This window comes from Xyrauchen texanus, chromosome 44, assembly GCF_025860055.1.
Source record: "Xyrauchen texanus isolate HMW12.3.18 chromosome 44, RBS_HiC_50CHRs, whole genome shotgun sequence".
NCBI lineage: Eukaryota > Metazoa > Chordata > Actinopteri > Cypriniformes > Catostomidae > Xyrauchen > Xyrauchen texanus.
In genome coordinates this window covers 5,816,333-5,844,131 of record NC_068319.1, presented here as the reverse complement: position 1 = coordinate 5,844,131, position 27,799 = coordinate 5,816,333, and the positions used below count along the sequence as shown (strand labels likewise).

At 36.9% G+C, this 27,799-nt stretch overlaps 1 protein-coding gene across 1 annotated transcript; it reads right to left on the bottom strand.

The window, feature by feature from the left end:
• Window positions 1-20: 20 nt before the first annotated feature.
• Window positions 21-27,799, bottom strand: LOC127636841 (EGF-like repeat and discoidin I-like domain-containing protein 3). Its single transcript, XM_052117609.1, has 11 exons — window positions 27,591-27,799; window positions 25,912-25,986; window positions 24,330-24,359; window positions 23,760-23,888; window positions 16,816-16,929; window positions 14,571-14,752; window positions 12,800-12,955; window positions 11,369-11,513; window positions 11,087-11,271; window positions 6,104-6,259; window positions 21-1,485 (listed from the first exon to the last, which is right to left on the bottom strand). The coding sequence occupies exons 1-11, from the start codon at window positions 27,655-27,657 to the stop codon at window positions 1,336-1,338; spliced, it is 1,389 nt and encodes a 462-aa protein (XP_051973569.1). The 5' UTR covers window positions 27,658-27,799; the 3' UTR covers window positions 21-1,335.

Here is a 27,799-nt window from a genome sequence, read left to right as displayed (position 1 = left end):
TATAACCAATTGTCCTGTGAACACTGCAGTGAGGAATTAGAAAGCGAGTACAGATATACTAATACGAAAAACGGCTCTTTATATTATATTTACATGTTTAAAAAAAAACAAGAAAGAAAGAAAGAAAGATAGAAAGCATACTGTTATTTCAATGATTGGCAAAGTCAATATGAAACGGCATTCACAACCCACATATTTTAGAATGAAACGGGATATTCAACAGGAAAAAATGTTAGACAGGACTTGATTTGATCCACTAGGAATTGAATGGATAATTAGAAGGGGTTGAAGGGGAGGGGTTGAAAAGGAAAGTCATTTCAGAGGCGTGGCAAGATATTATATTTAGATTACAAAAATATCTTTCTTTTCTTTTTCTCCCCAATTTGGAATGCCCAATTCCCAATGCGCTCTAAGTACTCATGGTGGTGTAGTGACTCCCCCAATCTGGGTGGCAGAGGACAGATCTCTGTTGCCTCCGCGTCTGAGAATGTCAATCCGCGCATCTTATCACGTGGCTTGTTGAGGTTGTTACCGTGGAGATGTAGCGCGTGTGGAGGCATCCACGCTCAACATGCCCCACCGAGAGTGAACCACATTATAGTGACCATTAGGAGGTTACCCCATGTGACTCTACCCTCCCTAGCAACCGGGCCAATTTGGTTGCTTCGGAGACCTGGCAGGAGTCACTCAGCTTGCCCTGGATTCCAACTCGTGACTCCAGGGGTGATAGTCAATGTCAGTACTCACTGAGCTACCCAGGCCTCCTCAAAAATGTCTTTCTTAATAACTTGGAGTAACAAAAAGACTAAGAATAAGAATGTGTAGGAGAGTAAATAGGGTTGATTAGGATTTCATGTTGACTTTAAAGTTGTTTCTATTGACATTTGATCTATTTGGAATACTGAAATCTATGCTGTGTTGCACAATTAATGCCTTTCTGCAAATATTCATGAAAATATTCATTCTGTTCTTTTCATTCTTCCATTCTCATTTCAATACATTACAAAATATGTACGCCATTTAGTCATTATACATAAAGTATATATAAGAATAGTGACGAAAATGAGTTCTCAACTCCTTAAATCATATACTCAGAACATTATTCTAGCAGGTGATCATTGACCTGAGCATTTTCGGTTGACTTTTTTTAACTGCTAATACTCAATTCTCAAATAAATGTAGCTGTACATTGACAGTAATGTTTGTAAAGCATTGTGATTTGTGCAATTTCCAGAAAGAAAATTCTATCCAAAATCACGACCATCAGTCTCAGCAGATCACCAATAGTTATTAATAAGTTATTTTTACAGAGTCTGTCATAAAGTCATAAAGGTTTCACTGTTCATCTGGACATCCCAGAAGCTCTGCCCTCATGGTGATGCGTCCGTACCACGACCACGGAAGGATCCGGACGTATTGGGCATAGATTGGCGGATCTATCACATTCTTTCTGTGTGTTTCATTGTCAAAGTTTCCTTGGAAGATCTGTCAAAGATATAGAAGGACAATTCACTATTAAATCAGACGTTTCAGGATAAAGTAAGGGGAAACTGGTGGTAATTATAAAATGTTTACATTTGGCATTATAACTCAAAGACCACTCTAACTCGACCTGACATGTTTTGGTAAGACCTATATAAGTGCATTCAATGAGCACTTCATTAGGAATACTATACTAATATTGGGTAGGGCGTCCCTTTGCTCTCAAACAGCCTCAGTTCTTTGTGGCATGGATTCAACAAGATGTTGGAAACATTCCTTTGAGATTTTAGTCCATGTTGACATGATTGCATCACGCATTTTCTGCACATTTGTCAGCAGCACATTCATGCTGTGAATCTCCCATTCTACCACATCCCAATGTTGTTACATTGGATTCAGATCCCACAACAGGGAAGGCCACTGAAGAACAGTAAACGTATTGTCATGTTCATGAAACCATTTTGAGACGACTTGCGCTTTGTAACATGGTGCATTATCCTGCTGGAAGTAGCCAATAGAAGATGGGTAAATTGTGGCCATGAAGGGATGCAACAATACTCAAATAGGCTGTGGCACTCAAGCGATGATTGATTGGTATTAACAGGCCTAAAATGTGCAAAGAAAACATTCCCCACACCATTACACAACCACCACCAACTTGGACTGTTGACACAAGCCGGGTTGGGTCCAATAATTAATGTTGTTGGTGCCAAATTCGGAACCTTTAACGTGTGCCTCAGCAGAAATCGAGATTCATCAGACCAGGCTATGTTTTTCCAGTCTTCAATCGTCCAGTTTTGGTGAACCTGTACCCACTCAGCCACAGCTTTCTGTTCTTGGCTGACAGAAGTGGAAACCGACATGGTCTTCTGCTGTTGTAGCCCACCTCAAGGTTTGACGTGTTGTTCATTCTAAGATGCTATTCTGCTCACAACAATTGTACAGAGTGGTTATCTGAGTTATTGTAGCCATTCTGTCAGCTCGAACCAGTCTGGCCATTCTCCGTTGATTTCTCTCATCAACAAGGTATTTCCGTCTGCAGAACTGCCGCTCAATGGATGTTTTTTTGTTTCTGCCACCTTTCTGAGTAAACTCTAGAGACTGTTGAGCGTGAAAATCCCAGAAGATCATCAGATACAGAAATACTCAAACCAGCCTGTCTGGCACTAACAATCAAGAAATTGATGTGGATATAAACTGAAGCTCCTGACCTGTTTCTGCATGATTTTATGCATTGCATTTCTGCCACACGATTGGCTGATTAGATAATCACACGAATAAGTAGGTGTACAGGTGTTCCTAATAAAGTGCTCTGTGAGTGTATATAAAGTTCCAATAATAATTGTACAATATAAACATGTTAATTATTCAAGTTAAATTTTAATCAACAACCTATCGATAAAATACAGTTTTAAATACAGTTTAAACACAGTTTAGGTACAATGCATTAAAACTTTAGATTGCAGAATAAAAATATTGGACTGAAAAATATTTTTTTTTGTTGAACTCAAAATCATTATTCTTAATTAAAACATTAAATATGTAAATTGAGAACATACATTTCATAAAGTGAAATGATATCTCTTCTTTTTCTCCTTTTATAACAGGGATGCACTGATATGTCATTTCTGTGCTGATACTGATAACTGAAAATGTACAGCCTTTTTTTTACATAAAATAATTTTTCATAAATTCAGAACATACATTTTCATAAAGTGAAATATAAAAATATCACTTCTTTTGCTTGAGCAGAGAGAGAAATTTGCATGTGTACTACTCACTTATAATTAGTTTATAATAAGAAATCGAGGGTGTTACAATTGCCCCCTATTACAATTGCTCCAGGTGTCTCCTACTGTTAGCTCTGATGTCATAAAAAAATTGCACAATAATGTGGGTGGTAGATTAGGCCATAAAAAGCTGCATTTAAGCCAGAGGTTTGGCTTTCATGTGCTCTTAACCTCCAGTCTTAAAATAGCACATGTTAAAGGACATTGTTCACAGATTGTTCCATTGAGAGAAATCTATTCTGTCTTCTGCAGTATAACCGTCACTTATCAGCCCTGTCAGAATACATTACCCACCCAACACCACTAACAACCCCCAACCATAACTCTCATGACCTTACTGTGTATGTTTATGTGTGTGTGTGTGTGTGTGTGTGTGTGTGTGTGTGTGTGTGTGTGTTGATAGGACAAAGACTGCACATGTATGTATGTTTAGAGTACAGACTACATGTACTACATGTTCGAAATGGCATACTATCACAGTATTCAGGGGCGGACTGAGAAGAGAAATCTGCCCAGGATTTTACATAGAAGCCCAATAATTGTCTTGGGGGGTGTCGCTGTCCTTTTCTGCATATCACTGGCCCCTTCGGCATATCACGATGCCATTTTGTGGCCAGTTCTGCATAACGCGTTGGCCCATTTCAGCTTATCGCGGCCCATCCAACCACTGACAGTATTCATAGTATTTTTGGAGAATGTACTACATACTATGTAAGTATGCAAATTTTCTGTATATATGGAATACCCGGATCTACTATATTTGAGTAAACTGTGTGAGATACAGTACAAACACCTAGCAACCACCCAGAGCATCCTAATGCAAACACCTAACAAAACCTTTGCAACCTCATAGCAACATTCTAAAAAACACAACAGCTTAACACTAGGATCATGCAAGTGAGTGTCCAGAACATTTCAAAATTCAGTTCACGATTTGTCCTTTGAATGTGAAATAAAAATAACTCTATTTCTAAGAAATAAGTCTCTCTCCTTCAACAGATGGATTCATGCTGGTGTCTTCAAAGCAAATACTGCTGAGAAAAGCATTTGTCTGCCCCTCTGTCAGAGAAGGTGATAACTTCATCTGGAGGATGGAGATTGTCATAAAAATGCTGAGAGGTTAAACTTTTTCTCTCAGCTAATGCTTATCACTTGTCCTTCATTATAGAGTATGTCTGTGTGTGAAGCTACAGTATATTCCAGCTCTAACAATTAAATCACCCATTCAGGTTTTTATGGAACACATTTAGTGTCTGATGCTGGTTACCCTTACAAATATTTACCATGTTAACAACAGTGTCCAACAAAATACCATATCTACTAAAGTTACTGTTACTGCAGTAAATTCACAATAAATTAATATGTGATCTCCTTCAAACAGCTTTTAAAATCTTACAAGAATTTCCATGTTCCAATAGTATTGTAGTGACCAAAATCATATTACTATAGCTTTTTGGATGACATATCAGGGTTCCCAAGCATCCTGGAAAACCTGGAATTTTGCAATGCAGTTTTCCAGTCATGGAAAAGACATGAAAAATTAGAAAATACCTAAATATCCTGGAAAATAATCATTTGTTCTGTAAAATATTTGTGTGTAATAAAACTGTTTGACTGTGTCGAAAAAAGTTTTTTGTTACATGTACAAAAACATGGTAACGATCGGGACTCAGTATAGGTGTTAAATACACACATTTCATTTTGTTACTGTTGGCGGCTGAGCATTGTGAAACCACATCATTTGTTTACTGTCATAAACTAAGCACATACATTCTATGTACATCTGCTGTCATCTCTGCTTTGCTCCAACTAAATACTTTAAGTATCAGTATAATGCTCAGGCCTGGATAGCTCAGTGACTATTGATGCTGACTTCAAATCCAGGGCGTGCTGAGTGACTCTAGCCAGGTCTCCTAAGCAACCAAATTGGCCCGGTTGCTAGGGAAGGTAGAGTCACATGGGGTAACCTCCTCGTGGCCGCAATTAGTGGTTCTCGCTCTTAATGGGGCACGTGGTAAGTTTTGCATGGATCGCGGAGAGTAGCATTAGCCTCCACATGCTGGGGGTATCCGTGGTGTCATGCACAATGAGCTATGTGATAAGATCGCAGATTGACAGTCTCAGAAGTGGAGACAACTGAGACTTGTCCTCTGCCAACCGGATTGAGGCGAGTAACAGCACCACCATGAGGACCTAGTCAGTAGTGGGAATTGGGCATTCCAGTTTGGGGAGAAAAGGGGATCAAATATTTTTTTTTTTTTAAAGTAGCAATATAGTGCAAAATATTATTTTTCAAAAGGCTCCAATTTAATTAAATAATTATTTAATCTGCGTGTGCTGCACACTTCAATATGAATTTGTGAAGCCGGCTGCTCATACACTGAAAACACTGCATCGTGAGTGTGTAGTAGATGACAGAAAGCGTTCTGAAGTGTGCAGCACATACAGACAATAGTTATTTGATTAAATCTCAATTTTTGGGGGCTTTAATAATCACACTTGGAGGTGAGAAACTACCGTCAAAAACACACAGAAAAGCTAAAATAAAAGCTTGATTGAAATGGACGTGTGAAATGGGGAAAAATACAAAAATATTTTGCTACTGGTTAGTAATGTAATGTTTACTATAATTAAATCATAATAATAATAATAACAATGTATTAAATAAATATCTCACATCTGTGATGTTCTGTTATAAGGCAATGTTATGTTAAACGAAATACATTTAGATAATTCTAATTTATTTGAATAAAGATTTAATTAATTAATTTAATTGTTTTTTATTTAAGCTGTCGAATATGGAAATTCAGAAAAAATAACCAGACTTGTACCTTATCCTTCTGTTGTTTCTCATCCTGGTATACAAGCCATCTCTCTCCATCATTACTGAATGCCAATTTATAGGAACCAACAAACTGCACACGCCCGAAATCTTTGGCTCCTTGGGTGATAATTCCTGTGATTTTGGTGGGGACCAGCAAATCCACCTGGTGAGAGAGAGAGAGAGAGAGAGAGAGAGAGAGAGAGAGAGAGAGAGAGAGAGAGAGAGTTTGTTCCTGATACTCAGTTACATAACTCCTTTAACCAATTTTAAACATTTATAGGCAGCCGTCAGCCAATTTTTCACACTCAAATTGTAAATCTTATGATAAACAGAAAGTAAAAAACAAAAAATGTGGAAGCATGTAATTCTGGTTCTGTACACTCTATCTCACTTTGAAAAGTCTTATTTCATTCCACTAGATGAAAGCAATTTTTTTTTAAATGCAGGTGGTTTTCTAATGCATTTTAGCCCTCATAAATGTGCTCATCCATAGATCACCCACCACTCCCATTGTTTCATTGAATATCCTGGCCTCTGAGTGGACTACAAGCTCATTCAAGTAATTTGCTGAGATGCTCCCCTTTGCGATGATATATAACATTTTATCAATTTTATCAATATTTTTTTTATCCTTAGTCCAAAACATATTATTCTAAGATGATTTGTTTAGCATGATTTTATGCTAGATAGCATAGCATAAAACATTGGCTTATTCAGCCAAACAAGCACAATATTTTTTTATTTATTTTATTATATTTCACTATTTCACTTTGTGATTCTTTTGAAAATCTTTCAAACTGTGGTATTAAGGGAACACATGAAATACTTGTATATTCATATTAATAAATAAGTTCATGCAAAAGTGATGGTATTCAATGAAAAGTTGAGATAATAAGCTTTCAAATGATACCTCATATTCCTGACTTATGGGGACTTTAATGTTTTAAACGTAAACTTTTTCTGCAATATTGTCATGTAAACACAAAATAATTTTCACTTTTCATTTATATTTGTGCATATACAAATTAAAATACAGTAATTATAAGTACTATGAGAGACAAGCAATTATGAAAAGCCAAGCTATCGTAGAAACACATTTTGTATCCAAATCTTTTCACAAGCATTAAAGAGATAGTTCACCCAAATATAAACATTCTATCATCATTTACCCACCCTAATATTGTTCCAACCCCAAACGACTTTCTTTCTTCCATGGAGCACAAAAAGAGATGTCAGTCTCAGTCATCATTCACTCCCCCCCCTTTTTTTCTCAGTTAAATGAAAGCGAATGGTGACTGAGACTTACGTTCTGCTAAACATCTTTTATATCCCATGGAAGACAGCAACATGAGGAGGAGTAAATGATGACAGAACTTTCATTTTTAGTCAACTATCCCTTTAAAAAGAAATAACATAAATTAAAATACAGCACCATAAAAGTACAATGACCTACATTTTGCAATTAATTGAGCTCTTGTGTGCTGTTGTCAAGGACATGAATGAGATTTAATCATTTGAAATACTGTGCAGAATGTGGATCCAGCATATTGTCCTTAATTGTAAAATGATGTGCATGTAAACATGATCATAGATGGTTTTCTAAAGAATTAGAGAAGTTGAACTTAAAAGTTTCTACTATAGCATCAGGCTGTAAATCCTCTTTAAATACAGAGTATTTTGCTGTTCCGAGCCAAAGGCAAGCCAAGTGTTATTTTCAAGTAGGTTATTCCTCTGCAAGCAACTCTAGTTTGATGGCGAAACAAATCTTGCACCTGCTTTTTTGGCACTTTCCCTCAGGCTGTGATCTGTCTAATGTAGCTTGAATTTACAGTGCCCTTCATGTGATGATGTGCGTCAAAGTAAATCACAGCTCTAGTATGCACTGTAGAGGTTTTCCTTAGAGAACTGTAGTTATTTAGAGCCACTGACACCGCAGGAAACTCTTCGGCCACAGAATGTTTCTTGTCTACTATTTTAGTGCTGTTACAAGATTTCAAAATGCATAAAAGTGGTTAATTAAAGGAATATTCCGGGTTTAATACAAATGAAGCTCAATCGACAGCATTTGTGTCATAATATTGATAACCACACAAATGTTGAATTGTCCCTCCTTTTCATTAAAAAGTTTAAAAAGTTCCAGTGAGGCACTTACAATGGAAGTCAATGAGGCCAATCTATAAACATTAAAATCCTCACAATTTCAAAAGTATAAACAAGATGTAAACAATATGCATGTTAACATGATTTTAGAGTGATAAAATCACTTTCTAATCTTTTCTGTGTAAAGATATAACCAATTTTACAACTTTGCTGCCAAAACAATTGTAAAAACGACGATTTAAACAACTTTCCCCCCCAAATAATACATGAGTTTTAACAGAAGAATTAATGTAAGTGCTTTTATAAAATTATAAACCATATTATATAAAATATATTTTATATTCAAAAAATTATTATTTTCAGAAATTAGAACCTGTGAAACTAAGTGTTCTTCCACCATGGTAGATAAAATAAAATTTAATTGATTATATATATAGAAATATACATAAATTACAATGGTAATTTTTATCGTACCATAGAGACACAGTTACACTTCAAAATTAACATTCACATGGCTTTCTTATTGTTGTCTCTGCATATTAATCTGGGATAGGAGAATGTATTTTAACAACGATAAAATTACACACGTCATTTTTAATATCATAATGTTTCTGCGTCATTCATCCTCAAAAATTAAATGGACTATTAAAAACTTAGAATTGAATTAAATCTGTTTTAATCCTACAATTCTGCATCCTGATTGCTACAGCACCTCAGTACAAATTCAGGAATTCAGCAGTTCTCAATTCAATTCTGAATGGGGCACAACCCTGCAGTCTGTGCAGCCCTCTCTCTCTTTCACTCTCGCTATCCTCTTGCCACGGTATTATTCTTTCATGAGGACTGAGGCTCTGCTTCTCCACCTGTACTGACGTGAGACGCATTCATAGCCATTCTGCAATCTCAGAGGAGGGTTAGATCAGCTGGACTCGGCTCTGCAATCTTGCTTGGATCCAATTTCCCCATCTCAGTTTAATGGCGACAGACTCCATAACAGCCATATCAGGCCTCAGTTCAGTTCAGATTTACAGTCTAACGCAATGGCCAGACAAACATGGACTATAACAAATGGGTTACCAGTTTAGCCTGATTAGTGATGTTTGTGGCAGTGAGGTGAAGGCTGACCTCATATTGACCTGTGGAGGAGTCAACGTGGAGGATTATGGGTGAAATTAAAGATTATACTACAGTCTATGGACTGCATGAGGATAAATGTGTTCTATGTGCCATGGAATATCAGGGCTGAAATCATGATGTTCTCAACAAGGTTCACTTGTTCAATGTCATGCCAAATCCTACCCCTCACCTGCGTCCAATCCCTCTTGGACCACTAAATGATGCAGTTGGCTTTTTTTGGATATTATATTTACTACCTAATTAGAAATACTAAAATATAGTTTGTTGATCTATGTAGTTTCAACCAGCAAAATACATAAAACTATAACACAACTTTGTCAAATTTCAGGCTACAATTGTCATCCTAGATATTGAAATGAGTTGTCGACTGATATGGTTCTTAAGTTTTGATATCAATATATCTAGAGAACAGCATGGCCGATATAATGCCAATAAAAACAGTACTAAAATTACAAACAAACAAAACAAATAAGATGTATGCTAAATTGATTTTAAATGAACTCTTATTTTGCACAGTATTTACTCAAAAGTCACTAAACACATTTTTAAACAGACACTTCCCCATGTGCACTATCCATTGACAAGACTGAGGGTAGATTTTGGAAATGTATGCGCAGCTACTTCATCACACCATTAGCTAGGCAACTCCAACCAGGGGCCAGTGGTGGCTCAGCGGTTAAGGCTCTGGGGTACTGACCGAGGGGGTTCAAGCAGCTGCACTGTCAAGATACCACTGTTGGGCCCTTGAGCAAGGCCCTTGACCCTATCTGCTTCAGGGGTGCTGTTTCATGGCTGACTCTGCGCTCTGAGCTTAGTTGGGATATGCGAAAACAACTGCATTTCATTGGCTCTGTACCTGCACAAAAGTTTAATCTTAACCATACTGCTCGGCCAGCGAAGAGCCCAGATCTCAATCCCATTGAGCAAGTCTGGGACCTGTTGAATTGAAGGGTGAGGGCTAGGGTCATTCCCCCCAGAAATGTCCAGGAACTTGCAAGTGTCTTGGTGGAAGTGTGGGGTAACATCTCACAGCAAGAGCTGGCAAATCTGGTGCAGTCCATGTGGAGGAGATGCACTGCAGTACTTAATGCAGCTGGTGGCCACACCAGATACTGACTGTTTCTTTTGATTTTGACCCCCAGTTTGTTCAGGGACACATTATACCATTTCTGTTAGTCAGATGTCTGTGAAACTTGTTCAGTTTATGTCTAAGTTGTTGAATCTTTTTATGTTCATATAAATATTTACACATGTTAAATTTCTGAAAATAAAAGCAGTTGAAAGTGAGAGGACGTTTCATTTTTGCTAAGTGTATAAATCATATTAAAGGTGCACTCAGTAATTTTTCATCATGAAAAAAGTTAAAAAAGGTGGTGGTGTAGTGGTTAAAGCATTGTGTCCTTGAGCAAGGCACTTAACTCCAGGTTGTTCTGGGTGGATTGTCCCTGTAATAAGTGCACTGTAAGTTGCTTTGGATAAAAGTGTCTGCCAAATGCATAAATGTAAGACAAATCCTTTTGTGAAACATCTTATGTGCCAAAGACATTTGCACAGTACTGTATATATGCGATTATATTGATTAAGGTGAACTCAGTAACTTTGGTCTTACTATTATATTATATTATACTATATTTTCAACATTGATGTTCTATTTAATTAGGACTGCATATGACTGCATGGGATTTGACATGACGTCAGTAACATAAACCAAGGTGTTCCAACGGCATCATGTTTACTTTCATGTCTGTCTCACCTGAAGCCACTGAGATTGGTCATTGTGGGCTGACGTCCATGCGTTGACCTTGCCCTGTTTGTCCAGTCTGGCCTTGGATGGTTCCCAAGAAAACATGTCCATGTTCAGGGCATGAAACACACTGGAAGAGGAGATCTGATAGTCTTGGATGTGTCCTGTCTTCATCCCCATGGGCTCTGAACATCCTGACAATAAAAAAATAAACAAGAAATATGGACAGAATTCTCACTTCAGATTGTACGAGAGAAGAATTCTAAGCACACTGCAGTGAATCGAGCATACCTGTGAGCTCACAGCCCAGGAGCTCCATACGCAAAGTACAGTGTTTCCTGCAAACTTGAGGGTAAATGCGAATGAACTGTGCTTCAATTGGTGGGTTGAAGGAGTTTGCCCAGGGGATGCTGTTATCACCATTTCCAGTGAATATCTGGATTAAAAAACTAAGAATTACAAAAATGTAAGGGTAATTTACAGTCTGCTGGTCATTACTGCAAATAAACCCCTTTAAAGTGATAGAAGACCCTTTGGCCATATATTGGGATCCTGATCACCCTTTCTGGCTTTATTGTGCATTATAGTACATTATCCTTAAAGGCATATTTAACCAAAAAATGTAAATTCTTTCATCATTCAAAATTTTCATGCTATCCCAGATGTGTATGACTTTCTGCAGAACATAAACAAAGATTTTAAGAAGAATATCTCAGCTCTGTAGGTCCAATGCAAGTGAGTGGTGACCAGAACTTTGAAGCTCCAAAAATAAAATAAAGGCAGCATAAAAGTAATCTGAACAACTCATGTGGTTGAATATATAAATAGTCACACATTATACATACATTTCTGCATATACATGGTGAAATTATTTATTTTTATAGCTAAGCTGGGGTCAGAGTGCAGGGTCAGCCATGATACAGCACCCCTGGAGCAGATAGGTTCAAGGGCCTTGCTGAAGGGCCCAACAGTGGTGTCTTGGTGGTGTTGGGGCTTGAACCCCTGACCTTCTGGTCAGTTGTCCAGAGCCTTAACCGCTGAGCCACCACTGCCCTGAAGCATGTGAAAGTGGAGATTTATAGTAAAAAAAGGACTCAAATATGGATCTTTTTCTCACCCACACCTATCATATCACTTCTGAGGACATGGATGTAACCACTGGAGTCCTTTTAATTACTTTTATGCTGCATTTATGTGATATTTGGAGCTTGAAAGGTATGGTCACTTGCATTTGGAACAACAGAGCTGATATATTGTTCTAAAAATCATAGTTTGTGTTCTGCAGAAGAAAGAAAATCATACACATCTGGGATGGCAAATGAAAATAATGAGATAATTTTCATTTTTGGGTAAACTATCCATTTAACTTTGACAAAAGTATAATAGCACTCTAATTTGGAATAATGCTGAAATTATATTGTTGACATAAATATGTAAGACATAACTACTTGCTCAAACCTTTTCACACTTATTATGAAAGCAGAACTTTGATACAGATTGTCTAGACTTTCCATAAAGGATGGTATATTTCTACATTTACATGATAAAATAGTTCTTGTCCACAGATATATAAAATAAGAAGAATTTGACTGATAAAAATAAAAAGTCGAAAGAGGGGCACGTTGGCAGGAGAAGTTTTTAAGCAGACAGCTTCTTAATTTAAAAAAATCTCCCTGGGGCTCTTTCAGCTCAACTGGAACGGACGCTATGGCCCCGTCTTACCATGTCCTCATCCGTGTCCTTGACTTTATACATGCTCCAGGCCTTCCCGTCGTGGCTGTATGCCACTTTATATGATTTCACATACTCAGGACTCCCGATTCGCTTGGCACCCTGAGTTATCAGTCCGGTCACCCTCATCCTTTGCTGCAGATTTATCTGTGAGGGGACAGTACAAAATCGATGGCCTCAGCTCTCATGATGAACGAGTGAAGCCCTATGGGGTGTGGAGTTATAATTTGTCCATTTCAGAATTTGCTGTGGTGTGTGACGATGATGGCTGTGAAGCAGGGGAGGCGTTTTGTTGAAGTTAGCTATGAAAGTTAGCATTGTAACGCAGCTGTGTTTCTCAACTAGTGGGTCATGAGCCAAAAATGGGTCATCTTATAAGGTTATCAGATGCAAATTCAAATGCAAAAAATGCAACTAACCATAACATAACATATATAAAATTGCTTATCAGCTTTTAGAAGAGAGAAGATACTTTCCATAGCTTTTGGTATTAATGTTAACAGCCATAGCTTTCCCTGTCCCTGTCCTTTTCTGCATATCGTGACCACCCTCAACATATCGCGGTGCCATTTTGCGGCCCTCTTCAGCCTGTCACGGCAGCCCGTTTCAGCTTACCGCGGCCTGTTCGGCCCCATTTAGCAGCTGGCCCACTGGTAAAAGTCCCGGTTCTCCATATTGCCCCTGCGCATGCCTACCAGTACATAACCGTAAACACCTCTCATTCAGAAAGTACACGTTTTCGTGTTGTTTTCTGCTCTGATTTGGACACAATATTACAAAACATCTGTGATGATCCCATCTGCACGAATGCAACAGCTGCTTTTAACTCGTGAAGAACAAACAGAACGCAACTGAGGCATATTAGTGAATGATACAAATGTTTACATTGTAGCCTGGTGGTGTGTATAAAGCCTGTTCTTTATAATCTTATGATGTGTTGTTTATTGACTAACTTTAGTATATAGACATTAAATATGTAAGACTGTATATTGACATGTAGAGTGCTTTTTTACTTATTATAATGTGTTACAATTAAGACATACCTTTATACAGTCTGGGTGATATTAATAACATCCTTCTATAGCTTATGTGCATTTCCAGTTCAATTATATCCGACTCAGTGATGTTATAAATATAACTGACATGTGTACAGATAACTGATATGTCTAAATAAATGAGAAAAGACCCACAAGTGTTTTTATCTGTGCTCTCTCCCTTCATCGCTGCTTAACTTTGGAGAAATTAAGCCATGTCACTTAAAAGATAAAACTTTATTGAAAGAAAAATAACATTTTGGCTCTGGCAAGTAAACAGCCGTATCACATAATCAAGATAGAAACAAAAATGTCGCAGACTTTTGTCGCATCCCACAGCGCAGCACAATGAAGAAATATGGACAAATATGGTGGCACGGTCATACAGTGATGCCACATGAAACAGGTAAATATGGAATTTTATTATATTATTAATTATTATAGTAATTATGATAATTATTATTATATAATAATTTATTTCTTATACCAATTTCTTAACTTAACATTATTATTATTATTGCAATAATATAAAATTCAAGTTGACGGTGTCAAATAATTATGAAAAGTGATTCTGATTGGCTAAAAGGAATCAAAAAATTCAAAATAATTGCGATTTTTTTTTTTGTCCAAATCCTTCAGCCCTATAAGAAAGTAAATCATTTTGATTTCATGTTGACTTCAAATCAATAATTGTAAAAGCTAATGCAGTCAAAATGTGGTTTGAATACCTGAATCCAAGGATATCGATCACCCTCGGCTGCGCTCCAGGCATTGACAAGACCCTTCTTATTGAGTCGGGCGAAGTACGGAAACCACTTCTGCAGTCCGAAAAGAGCTCGATGTGTGGAGGAGGCTGTTATCTGCTGATTCGAAATTATACCCCCTTCCATCCCTAAAGGTCCAGAACATTCTGAGAGAACAGACAGAGATACAAAGAGACATAGGGACATTACAATCTCATAGATGGTACAACCAGACAAATCCCAAATGAGATCTTTTCAAAATTTCAGTCATTCTTCCTCAATAGCAAAAAGCGAGTGCAAATAGAGACGTTTGCTTCTCAGATGTTGGAGGGTCTTCATAAGAAATACTTCCAGTATTCTCACGTGTCTCTAGAGTTACAGAAGAGATCTCAACCACGTCTTAAACTGTGCCCAGATTGGTCAAGATTACAAAGTCGGCAATCAAAAGTCTGAGATTTCTATATCTCGAAATTCTCATCAAATTCTTCCAACACCAAATTATCTGAGCTATTTAATCCACATTTTGATTTGTGTCTATTTTCATTTCTCCGTAAAAAAAAAACATCTGAGACCAAGTTGTTACTAAAATTGACCAAAATGAAGATCTCCTGAATTATCCTGAGCTGAATAAAGAGCAACCTCTGAGCAACGCAGTTAATAAGGGAGGATTTGACATGTTGTTTCAAATGCAGAGCTCCTTGGTCTTGAGGGATAATACGATGACATTTTTCTTGCTCTCATAGCAACGCTATATCGGCATCTGAAAAGTAATTTTTCACCTCTTTGTCCTCAAAAATATCTGGCAGTTTTCAGCTTTTAGACATCACGTCCTTGATTTCGTCAGTGGATATTGTGTCCTTGCACTCACACACAGAGATGCTGTCTTAACTCTCGAATCCTAAGACGTAATCGCTGATGTCAACACTGTCATCAGTTCGTCCACCTGCAGCAATGGCGCCTGCTTGCTGGTGCTCCAGGAAGAACATTAGTGGGCTACTTCAACCATCTCCTCTAATCAATCGCACCAAATGGGGAGACTCGAAAAGGAGCCGAAGGCTGCTCAAACTGGCCCGTAGGGAACTACTGCTGCTATGTTTGGACGGCATGATCGCAAACCAAACTTAATATATGCTCCTCAGAGCTGTGTAAGTGAGATTGCATGATTGTAATCTTCGACTAATTCAATTGTACGTTCATAGTTCATGTGTTAATGCTGGGACCTTTTTTGAATCAGCACAAAAATATGTAACAGCAAATAAGTCTTGGTTATGTAAGTCTTCAACACTCTTGAGTGCAAAACATACAATGAGTTATGAGGGGTTTTGTGGCACATTGGGATCAGGCTGTCATAAGAAAACAAATTATATACAAAATTACACAAAATTGAATTTTTTTCCCACCAGAAATTGTGGAAATGACAGAATGATTTTGTGAGATATGCAGTACAATACTCGGTCAATGTACTTTTAGCAGGGTAGATAACAAATGGGCATCACACAGCAGGATTCCAAAAATGTATATGGAAGTAGTTCCACATAAACATCACAAATTTTAATTGATGTTCTGGGTTCAATACAAGTTAAGCTCAATCGATAGCATTTATGGTATAATGTTGGGTACCACAAAAAAACTTTTGTTTGACTCAAAAAACCAAACATTGCTGTTAGATTTAGGCACTTACAATGGAAGTGAATGGGGCCACTCCTAAAACATTAAATACACTGTTTCAAAAGTATAGCCACAAGATGTGAACATTATACGTGTTAACATGACTTTAATGTGATATAATCACTTAGAGTACTATCCTTATCTGTGTAAAGTTAAATTCAATATTACAACTTTGTTGTCATGACGATGTAACAAAATCCCTGATTTTGTCACACTAAAATTAACACGTATACTGTTTATGGATTGGCCCCATTAACTTCCATTGTAAGTCCCTTAATGTTCTGCCAGTTGAAATGATTTTTGTTGCAATCAACACTAAGTGAGAAATATTGTTGATTGGGCTTTAAAAGAAAAAATTAAAAGCCTTTTTATTTGAAGAAAGTAAAATTACATGTCATGTCAGACCTCCGATTTGCATAAGAAAAAGAAACTTGAAGGCAGATGGTTAGCTAAATCCAGTTTTAGTTTGTCGAGTTGTTTCTCCTGAGATGCAGTGGTTTGATAATGAATATTTAAGCACATGGTTTTAATTAAATGAGTGCTGAAGTCGATTCTCACTTACTGTACTGACAATTCCGGCCCATATATTCTCCGGGACACTGGCAGGTGTAGTTCGCTCGCAGATCCGTGCAGCTGCCTCCATTTTTGCACGGATTCTTCTCACACTCATTAATATCTGAAAAGACAAGCAGCCATAAATCATCCACAGGCTATAATGTTTTCCCCTTGATATTATTCATCATTTGTGATTACCTGAAAAAGGCTTCGAAAGGTCAAATATAATTTCTCGTTATCTCTCCACATTGATGAAAAATATCTCACCCAAAAAATACACTGTGAAACAAAATATACAGAGAATACTTAATGAGGTTCTTGGCAAATCAGAGCACGACACTGTTGAGATCTCTTTTGAAAGTCTAAAAGATACACATGTGAGATTACTGGGTGATTTTCCTCAGTAGACAAATCTGAGGAGACGACTTCAAGCAAAGGTATTGAAGAAAAAATATTGATACCTTGATGAAATTTTTTAAATATACACACACCCTTGATTTTCTACAGAGCTCCTTAGACTACAGGGGGACTTTTATCTTCTAAAATATTTTTGCATTCAATTGCAATTATTGCAATATCTTTATTTATCCGTTCTGAAAATTAACCATGGTTTTACTAGGCTACAGTAACCAGAGTTGAGCTGTGGTATTTGAGTAAATCCCTAGTAGCCACAGAATTTACCATGCTTTACTAAGGTTACTATATTTAAAATATGGTATTTGTAATAGAATTGTAACCACAAAATTGAATCCTTATCATAATCATCACAATAAAAAAAAGCATGATTGGTTACTACAGTTTTAACATAGTAACACCAAGGTTAATTTTTGGTACAAGTATGCTTTTTAAAACCATGGTTTCCACCAAAAACAAAACAAAAAACATTTAACCACAAATTAACCATGGTTTCACTATATAGTAAGCCTGCGGTAACCATGTAACCATTTTATTATGGTTTTAAAAAACTTTGTACATGCACACCAAAAATTAACTCTGGTGTTATTATAGTAAAAAGTACTTTTTTTTCCATAGTTTTGGTTTTCCTGTATTATTACTATGTTTTTACTATGAATATCATGGTTAAAATGTGGTTATTATAGTAAAACCATGGTCAATTTTGTGGTTATGGTTTTACTGCAAATACCATATGTTTGATTGTTGAACTATACTGTAGTTACTGTAGTAAAACCATGGTTCATTTTCACAAGGGATGGATAAAGGGATTGCAAGGAAACCCAAAATAATTGCGAGGGAACACAAAACAATTTCAGAAAATAAATTCCCTCCATGTCCTCTAAGGAGCACCGTCATTTTTCCCTGTCTACCAGAGAGTGGATTATTCCAGAATTGTTGACTTCAAAACACAACTAAATTAATTGACGTTTCTCTGTATACACCAAACACATTAATGCTGCTAGAAAAGCTCATAGTTTCCTCACACAAAATCATGCTTCAGGAAGCTCCCATCAGCATCTCCTCTACGCCCTTAGAGCCACACGGACCTCTGTGTCGAACAAACGAACTCAAGAGACTTGTTAAAGACAGCAAACGGTGCGGGCACCAGAGCAGAAATTCAGCAATGTGGAGTTTGGATTCAGTTTTGTAAGGTATCTGGCAGAGATAAATTGCACCTTATGGTTTACCACATAATAACTGAAAGTGTGGGTGTAGAGAACAAATGAAGGGTTTAAGGATCGTTAGATCTGATAGTTGGATAGCACTGATAGTTTCAATGGGGAAATCAAGATTAAATAGACTAGCTATATGAAAAGGGCTGCGTAAGATTTTTTAAATATGCCTAAATAAATGGGCTAGGCTTTTCATGAACACTTTCAAACTCAATTTGTACATTTTCTGTAGAAAAAAAGTGCGTTATCCATGGAACAGTCACCGCAATAATGCTTGAGTGTCGTTGTTGGTTATCAGGAGGTTGCATTTAGTGATGTGCAAAACTACCAATTCATAATCGACTAGTCGGTCAGTTGTTTGAACGACTAGTCGACTAGTCAGTGTTGAGGATAATAATGTATAATTAGGTCCGTTATGTTCACGTGACTTGGGGTGTGCCCTTTTTTAGCAACCACGTTGCAACATGGAACAAACACTTAAAATACTAGGGATGTATTAGGGTGGTCGACTAATTGACTAGTTATCTAACAGCTGACTAGTCGATTAGTGAGTTTAAATCTTTTTATGTGCTGTTGTTACAGCAAATTGTCCCTCTAAAAGGCTTTGATGCAGCGCTTTGCTGTAACAACAGCACACAAAAAGAGTCACACTTCTGCGTTGAGGCATCAGCGTAGGCTATGCGTAGCTACGGTGGTTACGGCGTAGCCTAAAGCATTAAAGAGAAGAAACTTCTTGCAGAGGTGCTGACTGTTATTTACTTTTAAGCACTAATCGATTAGTCAGTTGTTAGATGGCAAGTCGATTAGTCAACCACCCTAACACATCCCTAATTGCTATGTGGTTGATAAGGTATTTTAAGTGTTTTTTAAGTGTTGCAATGTGCTAAAATTGGCCCACCCCCAAGACTCTATTATATTTTTGTCCCTGTAAATGCCTTCGGTTCCCTCATTCATTTTTTTATCTACCAAGCCTACTCATACTGTAACTCTAATAATGCCACTAAGGTTATAAAGGCGCTATATATGTGCAGACCATTTACCATTTAAAATTAACCAGGCTGTATTTGCTGCTGTACATTTAAGACTTATATGGCTTGTTATTATTAGGGATGCATTGATGTATTGGCTGCTGTTATTTATTGGCTAATAATTGACTAAATTAGAAGTATACAATATAAGCATAAAAACACGATTTGAAAAATGGTTTGGTTTCTTTAAATTAATTAGCAACATACTTTGTAAAAATTCTGTGAATTCAAATGCACAATCCAAAAATAATAATAACCACACTATGCAGAAGGGTTGGCACTCCTAAGAACATGTAATATTTATTTTTATTCTGTCTTGTTCTAACGTTAATGTGGAAAAAAAGGCATAAATGGAAGTGACAGTTGTGAAAGCAGCGGAAACGATCCGAACAGTTTTAAAACCAACAGACTTTGTAATACCGATATTTCTGAAATATCGGTATTAAATCCATTAATGCTGCATAATTGATTGAATGTAATTGTAATTTGGCTTTGTGTGATTACTAAATCTTAAAAGGCTGAGTTTTAATCTGCAAAAACAGAAGTGCAAAATTCTTTTTTGAAGTACAAAATAACCTTTTTAATATCAATCATCATTTTATTATATTTTGTCATATTAGATTTTTTGTATATTTGTATATTTTTATCTTATGTACATTTTCTTTCAAATCTGTATCGTATCGGCCAAAACTTTTCATATCGGTGCATCTCTACTTGTTATGATTGGCTAACATACATTCATAGTTCACATAGTCGAACATCATGGCATGTCAAGTTGCCAAATACTGATTGGATGTTGCTGTGTAAATGTAGGCTGTAATATTTGAATGTGCTTATTATTGTGGCATCATATCCATGACTAGTTATAAATGACCCATTTTTGCAATTTAGATTTGCATTGTAAACTTTAGACTAAATCTACATAGAACATTAAACTTCTATTTCAATAGCGCAAGGAAAATCCGGTTTTCCATGATATGATCCCCTTTAATGTTTTGATTTAGTTTTTTGACACATTTATAGTGGGGAAAGACCACTGGCATTCAGTGTTTAATTTAGTCATGTGCATCCAAGCCCCGCTGTCAGTTGCAATAGAATGCACTCATCCGGATTGGTGGGATTCCCAATGAGAGGCCAAAGTCCAGCCAGTCATGCAAGTAAATTGGAGTGAGAAGCCAAAGGGGGGTTGGTCAGCTGTCAAGCTGGATTTGCGGTGCCACTGTACACCTCTTCTAGGGTTAAACATACAGTAGATCCTGTGAGCTAATAAATAACATTTTAAGATGTTAAGGTGCATACTAGACAGAAGTGGTTTAGAGAACCATGTTGACAAGCCGTTCCAATGCTCAATGCAATTCATTTCTATACAGTACATGCATCTAAAACTCTTAGGATCCAGTGTCCTGGGTTTTGCCAAGGCAACTAGGTTAATGAAGTCAAGGGAGCTTCACACATCATTATAATCCTGTGTTTGATGATTTCAGAGGACATGGACAGGGGATAGAATATAGACAGTATCTGGATGTACGAGGGCATTAAGTCACGTTCAAATCCAATTTGTGTCTGATGGAGCGGTTGAAAGAAGAAAATTTATTTATTCTCTTGTCCAAGTTTAATGTAGTCATTAAATATTTACTCGGTTATCTCTTGGTAAGCTCACTTGAATTTGTTCTAGATTATATTATATATTATATTATATATTATAATATTGTAATTTACCAATAAATTAGGCGTTAATTAACTTAAAATGTTATTAAATTAGATTTTAGCTAAATACCTTGCTTTGTACACTTTGTAATAGAGATTTCTGAAGTGAATACAAATGGGCTGTGCTTCTTTTTTATTGTTTCATTACGATTGTGCCCATGTTTGTCCTCTCAAGATGGTACTGAATAGGCCAGTCATATTTTGGCTGGGCCCCTCCACTAGCTCCACCTTTGTAGACAGTGAATCGTCCTACTTGAGGCCATCGATGCAGTGAAATCAAATTATTATGACAAAAAATGAGCAGGTCACGGAATATCTAGGACACTAATATCATCTTTCAAGAATTTGACCAAACAAAATCATGACGTCATCAACTGTGCCATTGAGTGTCCGAGATTTCTAGGGCTGTTGCTCAATCTGTTTGTAATCAAATCCCCCACCGCCACCCTCAGTGTCTCATCTTACTGCTGTAGATTCACTGCAGCATTAATTATTTACATTTACATTTATGCATTTGGCAGGTGCTTTTATACAAAGTGACTTACAGAGCCTTTATTACAGGGACAATCCCCCCCAGAGCCTCGCTCAAGGGCACAATGGTGGTGGCTGTGGGGATCGAATCCACAACCTTCTGCTTAACAGTATGGTGCTTTAGCCCACTACGCCACCACCACTCATTATACAATACAGTTAGAAGTCAATTCAGGAGACAGTACAAATTAAGGTCACAGATGCACCGGTGAAATGTGTCTAAGGCTCTGCATGCTTTGTTGAAAAATTGCAAAATATTCTCTCAACCAAAGCCATGCATAATGCAAACTATGTGAGGTAACCACAGAAACGGGAATTGGGAAAACAACTTTCTTGCAGCTCACAGATTTATTTATTTTTTTCATATGTTTTTATATATGTCATATTACATATGTCATATTTATTGTGTAATTGTCGTGTTGCTGGCTGTTTTGGCACAAGATTTTTTGAAGTTAAATGGACCAGAAAAAAAATGGACGTGGCATACAATAAACGTACTGCCACACAGACTAAAAAGTTCAGAAAATATATTGCTATATGTTTGTTGAGTTTCCTTACTTTCACTAGCTATAACTAAATCTTGCTGAAGCTTCAATTTCTACACTCAGAGTTAGAGATCAATCAATATATTGACAATTGTGGCAGGGCGGACACACCCCGTCCCGTATTAGGCTAATCAAGCCTCTGAGGTATAAAGGTCGACTGCAGGGGATCGTGCGGGAGAGAGAGATCGTTAATGGACATGTCCGTCATGTGTGTGTTTATGCTGTCTATCATTAGTTTATCATTAAAACTATTATTTATATCATCAAGCCGGTTCTCGCCATCTCCTTTCCATTGAATACCTTTACAACAATATATAAAGACTATTAATTGGCTGATATAATATGGCCATTTTGAGATGATCTGCATTTACAGTACATTGACAACGTGACCTTATTTCACCTTGTGCCAGTTCCAAAATCTACCATCAATGAATAATGTAGCTTTTCTCTTTTTCAAATATTTTTAGTGAATTTTGAGTAAAATATGTGCAAAATAAAGTTTAGTGGTCATTATACAAACATATTTGACCACAGAATGCTGTGATTGACCAATCACAATCAAGTATTCCAGACAACCATGTAACATATACAGTACAGTACTAGGTCATAACAGATTACATGTAATCGGGATTATATAATCAGATTACAAAATCAAGTACTTTAGATTAAATTACATTTTAAAATACTCATAATTAGATTAGTTAATTTTTAAGGATTACATGATTACACATTAACCACCAAACTGCAGTAAATTGCTTATAATTCAATGATTTCCCAAATTCTTCTTTTTTTTTATCTTTTACATTTTTATGATGATATACATTATATAAGATGATATTAGACCATTCCTTCTTATGATGAATAATTATGCAATTTACTAAAAATTGCTTAAGTATAGCTGTGAAACACTTGTTATTGATTCTGGAAGTCTGAACAAAACATTATTCAAACCTGGTAGACAATAGTTACCACAAATAGTTCATACAAAAAAATCCTCTTCTAAATAAGAATAATCGACAGCATCTTTTTCTGCCATCTTGGCTGAAAATAACAAGGAAAACACAAAAAATAATATAAATACTCCCATTTCGATTCATAATGTAAGTTTTCTTAAATGCATACAAGCAACATTACGTCAAAATAATATAGATTATCCTACTCAAATGCATAAAACATCAAATAACCAAGCGTCCAGTCAGAGGTAATCCAGAAGTAATGCAAAAATAATCAGATTAGATTACCTAAAATTATAATCCGAGAGATTATGTAACTGATTGCAATTTTAGCCATGTAATTTGTAATCGGTATTGGATTGCATACCCAAAGAATACCCAGCACTGAATATACGGTAGCTATTTGATCAGCCATTGGCCAACCTGCTCTCCAGATATTGGCATTAAAATCCCATATTGGATGACCACTACATGCAACAGTGAATGGTAATAATTATCCATTGATACATCCATATATATCACACTGCAGATGTAACTTTGTTTCTTAGATGTTTCTTACTGTGTTGGCAGTGGACACCATCAAAGCCAGGTGGACACATACAGACATATCCAACAAAAGTGTCACCCCGATACGTCTCACTGAGTTCACAAACCCCTCTGTTGTGACACGGGTTTGGACGGCAGGGCCCTGAATTAGGGAAGCAAACCATACTGTAGTATTAAGAAAAGTATTAAGAAATTTGAAAGGATATTTTAAAATTAAAACATAAATAATAAACAAAAGTTGTGTCTGCTGGCACTATATGCTCATTATTATTTTACATTTTTCAGCTCAGTGTAAATATAACACTAAGTACTGAATTAGCCATTTGAGACAGCTCCAAAAAAGTGTGGTTATCTAATTAAAGCGAAGCAGATGTTTAAACAGGAATTAACAAACAAATGGAATTTGAGACTGACATAATTTATGTTCATGACTAATATGAGCATGAGCCATCTGGCCTCTTTATTAGGGTATTCAAATATGGAGTCCCTGTGAACAAACTTTCTTAATCTTGGGTATATGAGGTTTTTAATTAAACACATATTAAAACAGACAATTAAGGACGTTTTAAACATACAAACTCACCAACTACAGATGGTTCTTCCCAGCCTGATGCTGTTGAGAAAACAGAAATGTGTCTCAGATTGTGGCTTATTATTGGAACTATTTGAATCCCCAACAAACCATATTGCCAACTCAAGCCAAAAATGGTTCTTGATAAGAAGAGGGTTCTTTGTGAACCTAAGGCCTTGTCCACACTACTATGTTTTCAGTTGTTGTTCGTTTGAACCTTGCACCCACAATGGAACAACATTTTCCTCCACCAAAAATTGAGACTTTGAAAAATGTTCTCAATAACCAGATACTCTGGATAACGATGATGTTAGTAAACTGAAAATGTAGGTTTCAAATTTTTCTGTGAAGAACCCCTAAAAATATATTTTTTAAGAGTGTTCAAAGAAAACGTCTGAAAATCTAAACCATGTAAACTCATGGCATTGGCTGAAACATTGTCAGGGCATTAGAAACAAGTGCATCCTAAACATAATTAAACTGAGAGGTTAGATTCCATCTGCTTTAAAAAAAATTATTTTAGTGAGGAGACTGCTAAATCAAATATCAGGAGATCCTTTAAGGATGTGCCACATGCTCTATACTGTTTTTGGGAGTAGAGCACACCCCCCTAAAATGGCATATACTTTGGGAGAGGTGATTACTGCTTTTGGGATAGGTCATGAGGCATCACTGTATTACTCCCTGCTGACTCAGAGTCTGGGGGATGGAGCTTTAACTTCTATTAAGAGATTATGGGAGAAAGATTTGAACTTGGTATTGGACGATGGTATGTGGACTAAGATTCTAAAAAATGTCAAGTCTGCATCTAGAGATCCAAGGGTTTTCAAAAATGATTTTATTGGAACCCCTCTAGATTGTATAGGCTTGGTCTTAAAGTCACACTCACCTGCTGGCAATGCCAATCAGAAGATGGAGACACAATCTATTCACAATCAATTTTTTGGGGATGTGTTAAGAACCAAGATTTTTGGTTAAAGATTCAGAATTATTTGTGTGACATTCTGGGCACTCAAATTTTACTTTGCCCCAGACTTTGTCTTTTGGGCGATGGGGAAGTTATAAATTCATGGGACAAATATATAAAAAATTGGGTTCTGACTGGCATGATGATTGCCAGACAAATTATTTTAAGGGGTTGGAAGTCAGACGGAGTGGTGTGCGTAGATGGGAAGAGAAGATGATAGATTGAAGGCTGGGGCTGGAGGACTTGTTTTTCAGGAAGCGGGGTACGTATTTGGCGGTTTTGGGGGACGGGGAAGGGATGAGGAGAGAGAGATGCTTAGTTCCATTGAGCTTGTTTATTGTATATTTTATTGTGTGTGTGTGTGTGTGTGTGTGTGTGTGTGTGTGTGTGTGTGTGTGTGTGTGTGCGTGTGTGTGTGCGTGTGTGTGTGTTCTTGGGGGTAAGGTGGGGTGGTGTTTGGGGAGGGATATTAATGAGGGTTAAAAGTTAATGTTGATTCGGTGTGTATATGTTGTGTTTTTCTTTGTTGTGTTATTTTCTTTGAATCAATAAAACATTTTAATTACAAAAATAAAATATCAGGAGACAATTTAGTGCCTATTTAAAAAAAACTCCTTACATACTCACAAGAAATATTTTCATCTGCTGGTGTACTGGGACAGTCGACACCATTCTCACAAGGAACCGGCTCACAAACCTCACCTACAAATAAGATGAAATATTACAGAGCACAGATACATTTTCCAATTGAAGCACAGAGCATACTGTGAACAGTATGTACACTAATGCACAGAAGTTGGTGATATTATCCTTAGACATGTTTAACATTTTGAACTGAATTATTCAACCACAGGAATCTGAAGTATAACTATGGGTGTTTACACAGGTGTCAATGTTGGGCTCAAACTTCGAAAAACACTTGCTGACTTTTAAAGATGTAGCGCAGATGCTTAAAGATGACAAAATGCCAGTGACTCAGAATTGTGGAAGGCTAGATGGAAGATTGGACAAAGTCTTTTGTGTGAAGAAACAAACACAGTTAATGGATCTGTCTGGATTAATTTGGTGTTTTGAATAAGTTGCAACGTATTATTAGTGAAACACAACAAATGTGCCTGACAGGCTATTAGCTTTGCCTTTGTTGTGAAATGCATTGCACTGGTAAGCACAAGACAGTATGTAGTGTGATACTACAACCATGGCTGGACTGGCAATCTGGCCAGCGGGAGAACCGAGCGGGCCAGTGGTGCATCCGCGAAACGTGCCGAATGGGCCGCGATAAAATCACGTCAAATCACACATTGTTACATTTTGAACAAAAAACTAAAATCTTCCTTTGAAATAAAGGAGGACGGCATCATGTGACACAAGGCAAAAGAATTGCATAATTCAGAACCAACGTCCATTGAAATGGAAACCAAATATTAACTAAACTGAACTTTTTGATTGATTATCATTTATGGCTGCATTTAGAGTCGAAAGAAGGCATGGTCGTATTTTTGTGTCCCTGGAACATAATTAAGGTCTGACAGGGTTAAATATGATGCTTTGGAGGAAGCTATAGTTAATATGAAACACTTTATTATTATTTTCATTAATTAAATGTAACATTTTCAAACTTTTTAATGAATTACAGGCACAACTAAAACACTGCACTATCATTAAAAAGCTCTATTATACCAATACTAACCCTAATGATTTCTTTTTTAAAAAAAAAACACTGGGCAGTCCACATTAAACAATTCTCTATGTAAAGGTCAGCCTGAGATGCACAGAATGACATTTCAGAGAATCACACTGGCTTCATCTACTACAGAAAAAGACTGTGGCTTGGAGATGATAACAATGTTTTGATGTCTCTATTGATTTGTGCAGAATGACCTCTGAGTAACCTCAAAGTAACATCAAATTAAATCATAGATCATGACAGCCCATCTCAAATTATCAAAGCATTTTAACATGTAGCTACAAAGCTTACATTTAATGAGGCAGTTGCACTTTCATTAATATACAGTCATATCTCACAGCATTAATAGAGGGCTGTTGGAGGGCGCAGATAAAATCATAAGCCCGAAATAACCCGATATCTCATTATCATATCCCTCATGAATTATGACATTGGCATAAACATTGGAATAAACCTGAACTGGACCTTGTTGATGCATATGAATTCCGACCTGTAGCCTAAATAAAGGCTTCGAACGTATTCTAGAAGTTCTGTAGTGTGTTATAAACTTGAACTAGGACGCATTTTGTAAACGTGAGCCGTATATTAAACATAAAGAGTTTTTGTCTAGTGAACTCACCCGTGGATGTCGGATGTGGGATGGACGCGCCGATGCGGACGAGCAGGAACAAAAATAAAGGCACCATCTCAGGAAAATCGTTTCTGTTCGCTGTTTCTCCCGTTATTATCTCAATCCGTCCAGTATTCTAGTTGTGATGCAGATAGAATCGCGGTGCTCCGAGTGAAGGATGTCCTGTGACGCTGCTGTGAATCTGAGCAATGTGCTGC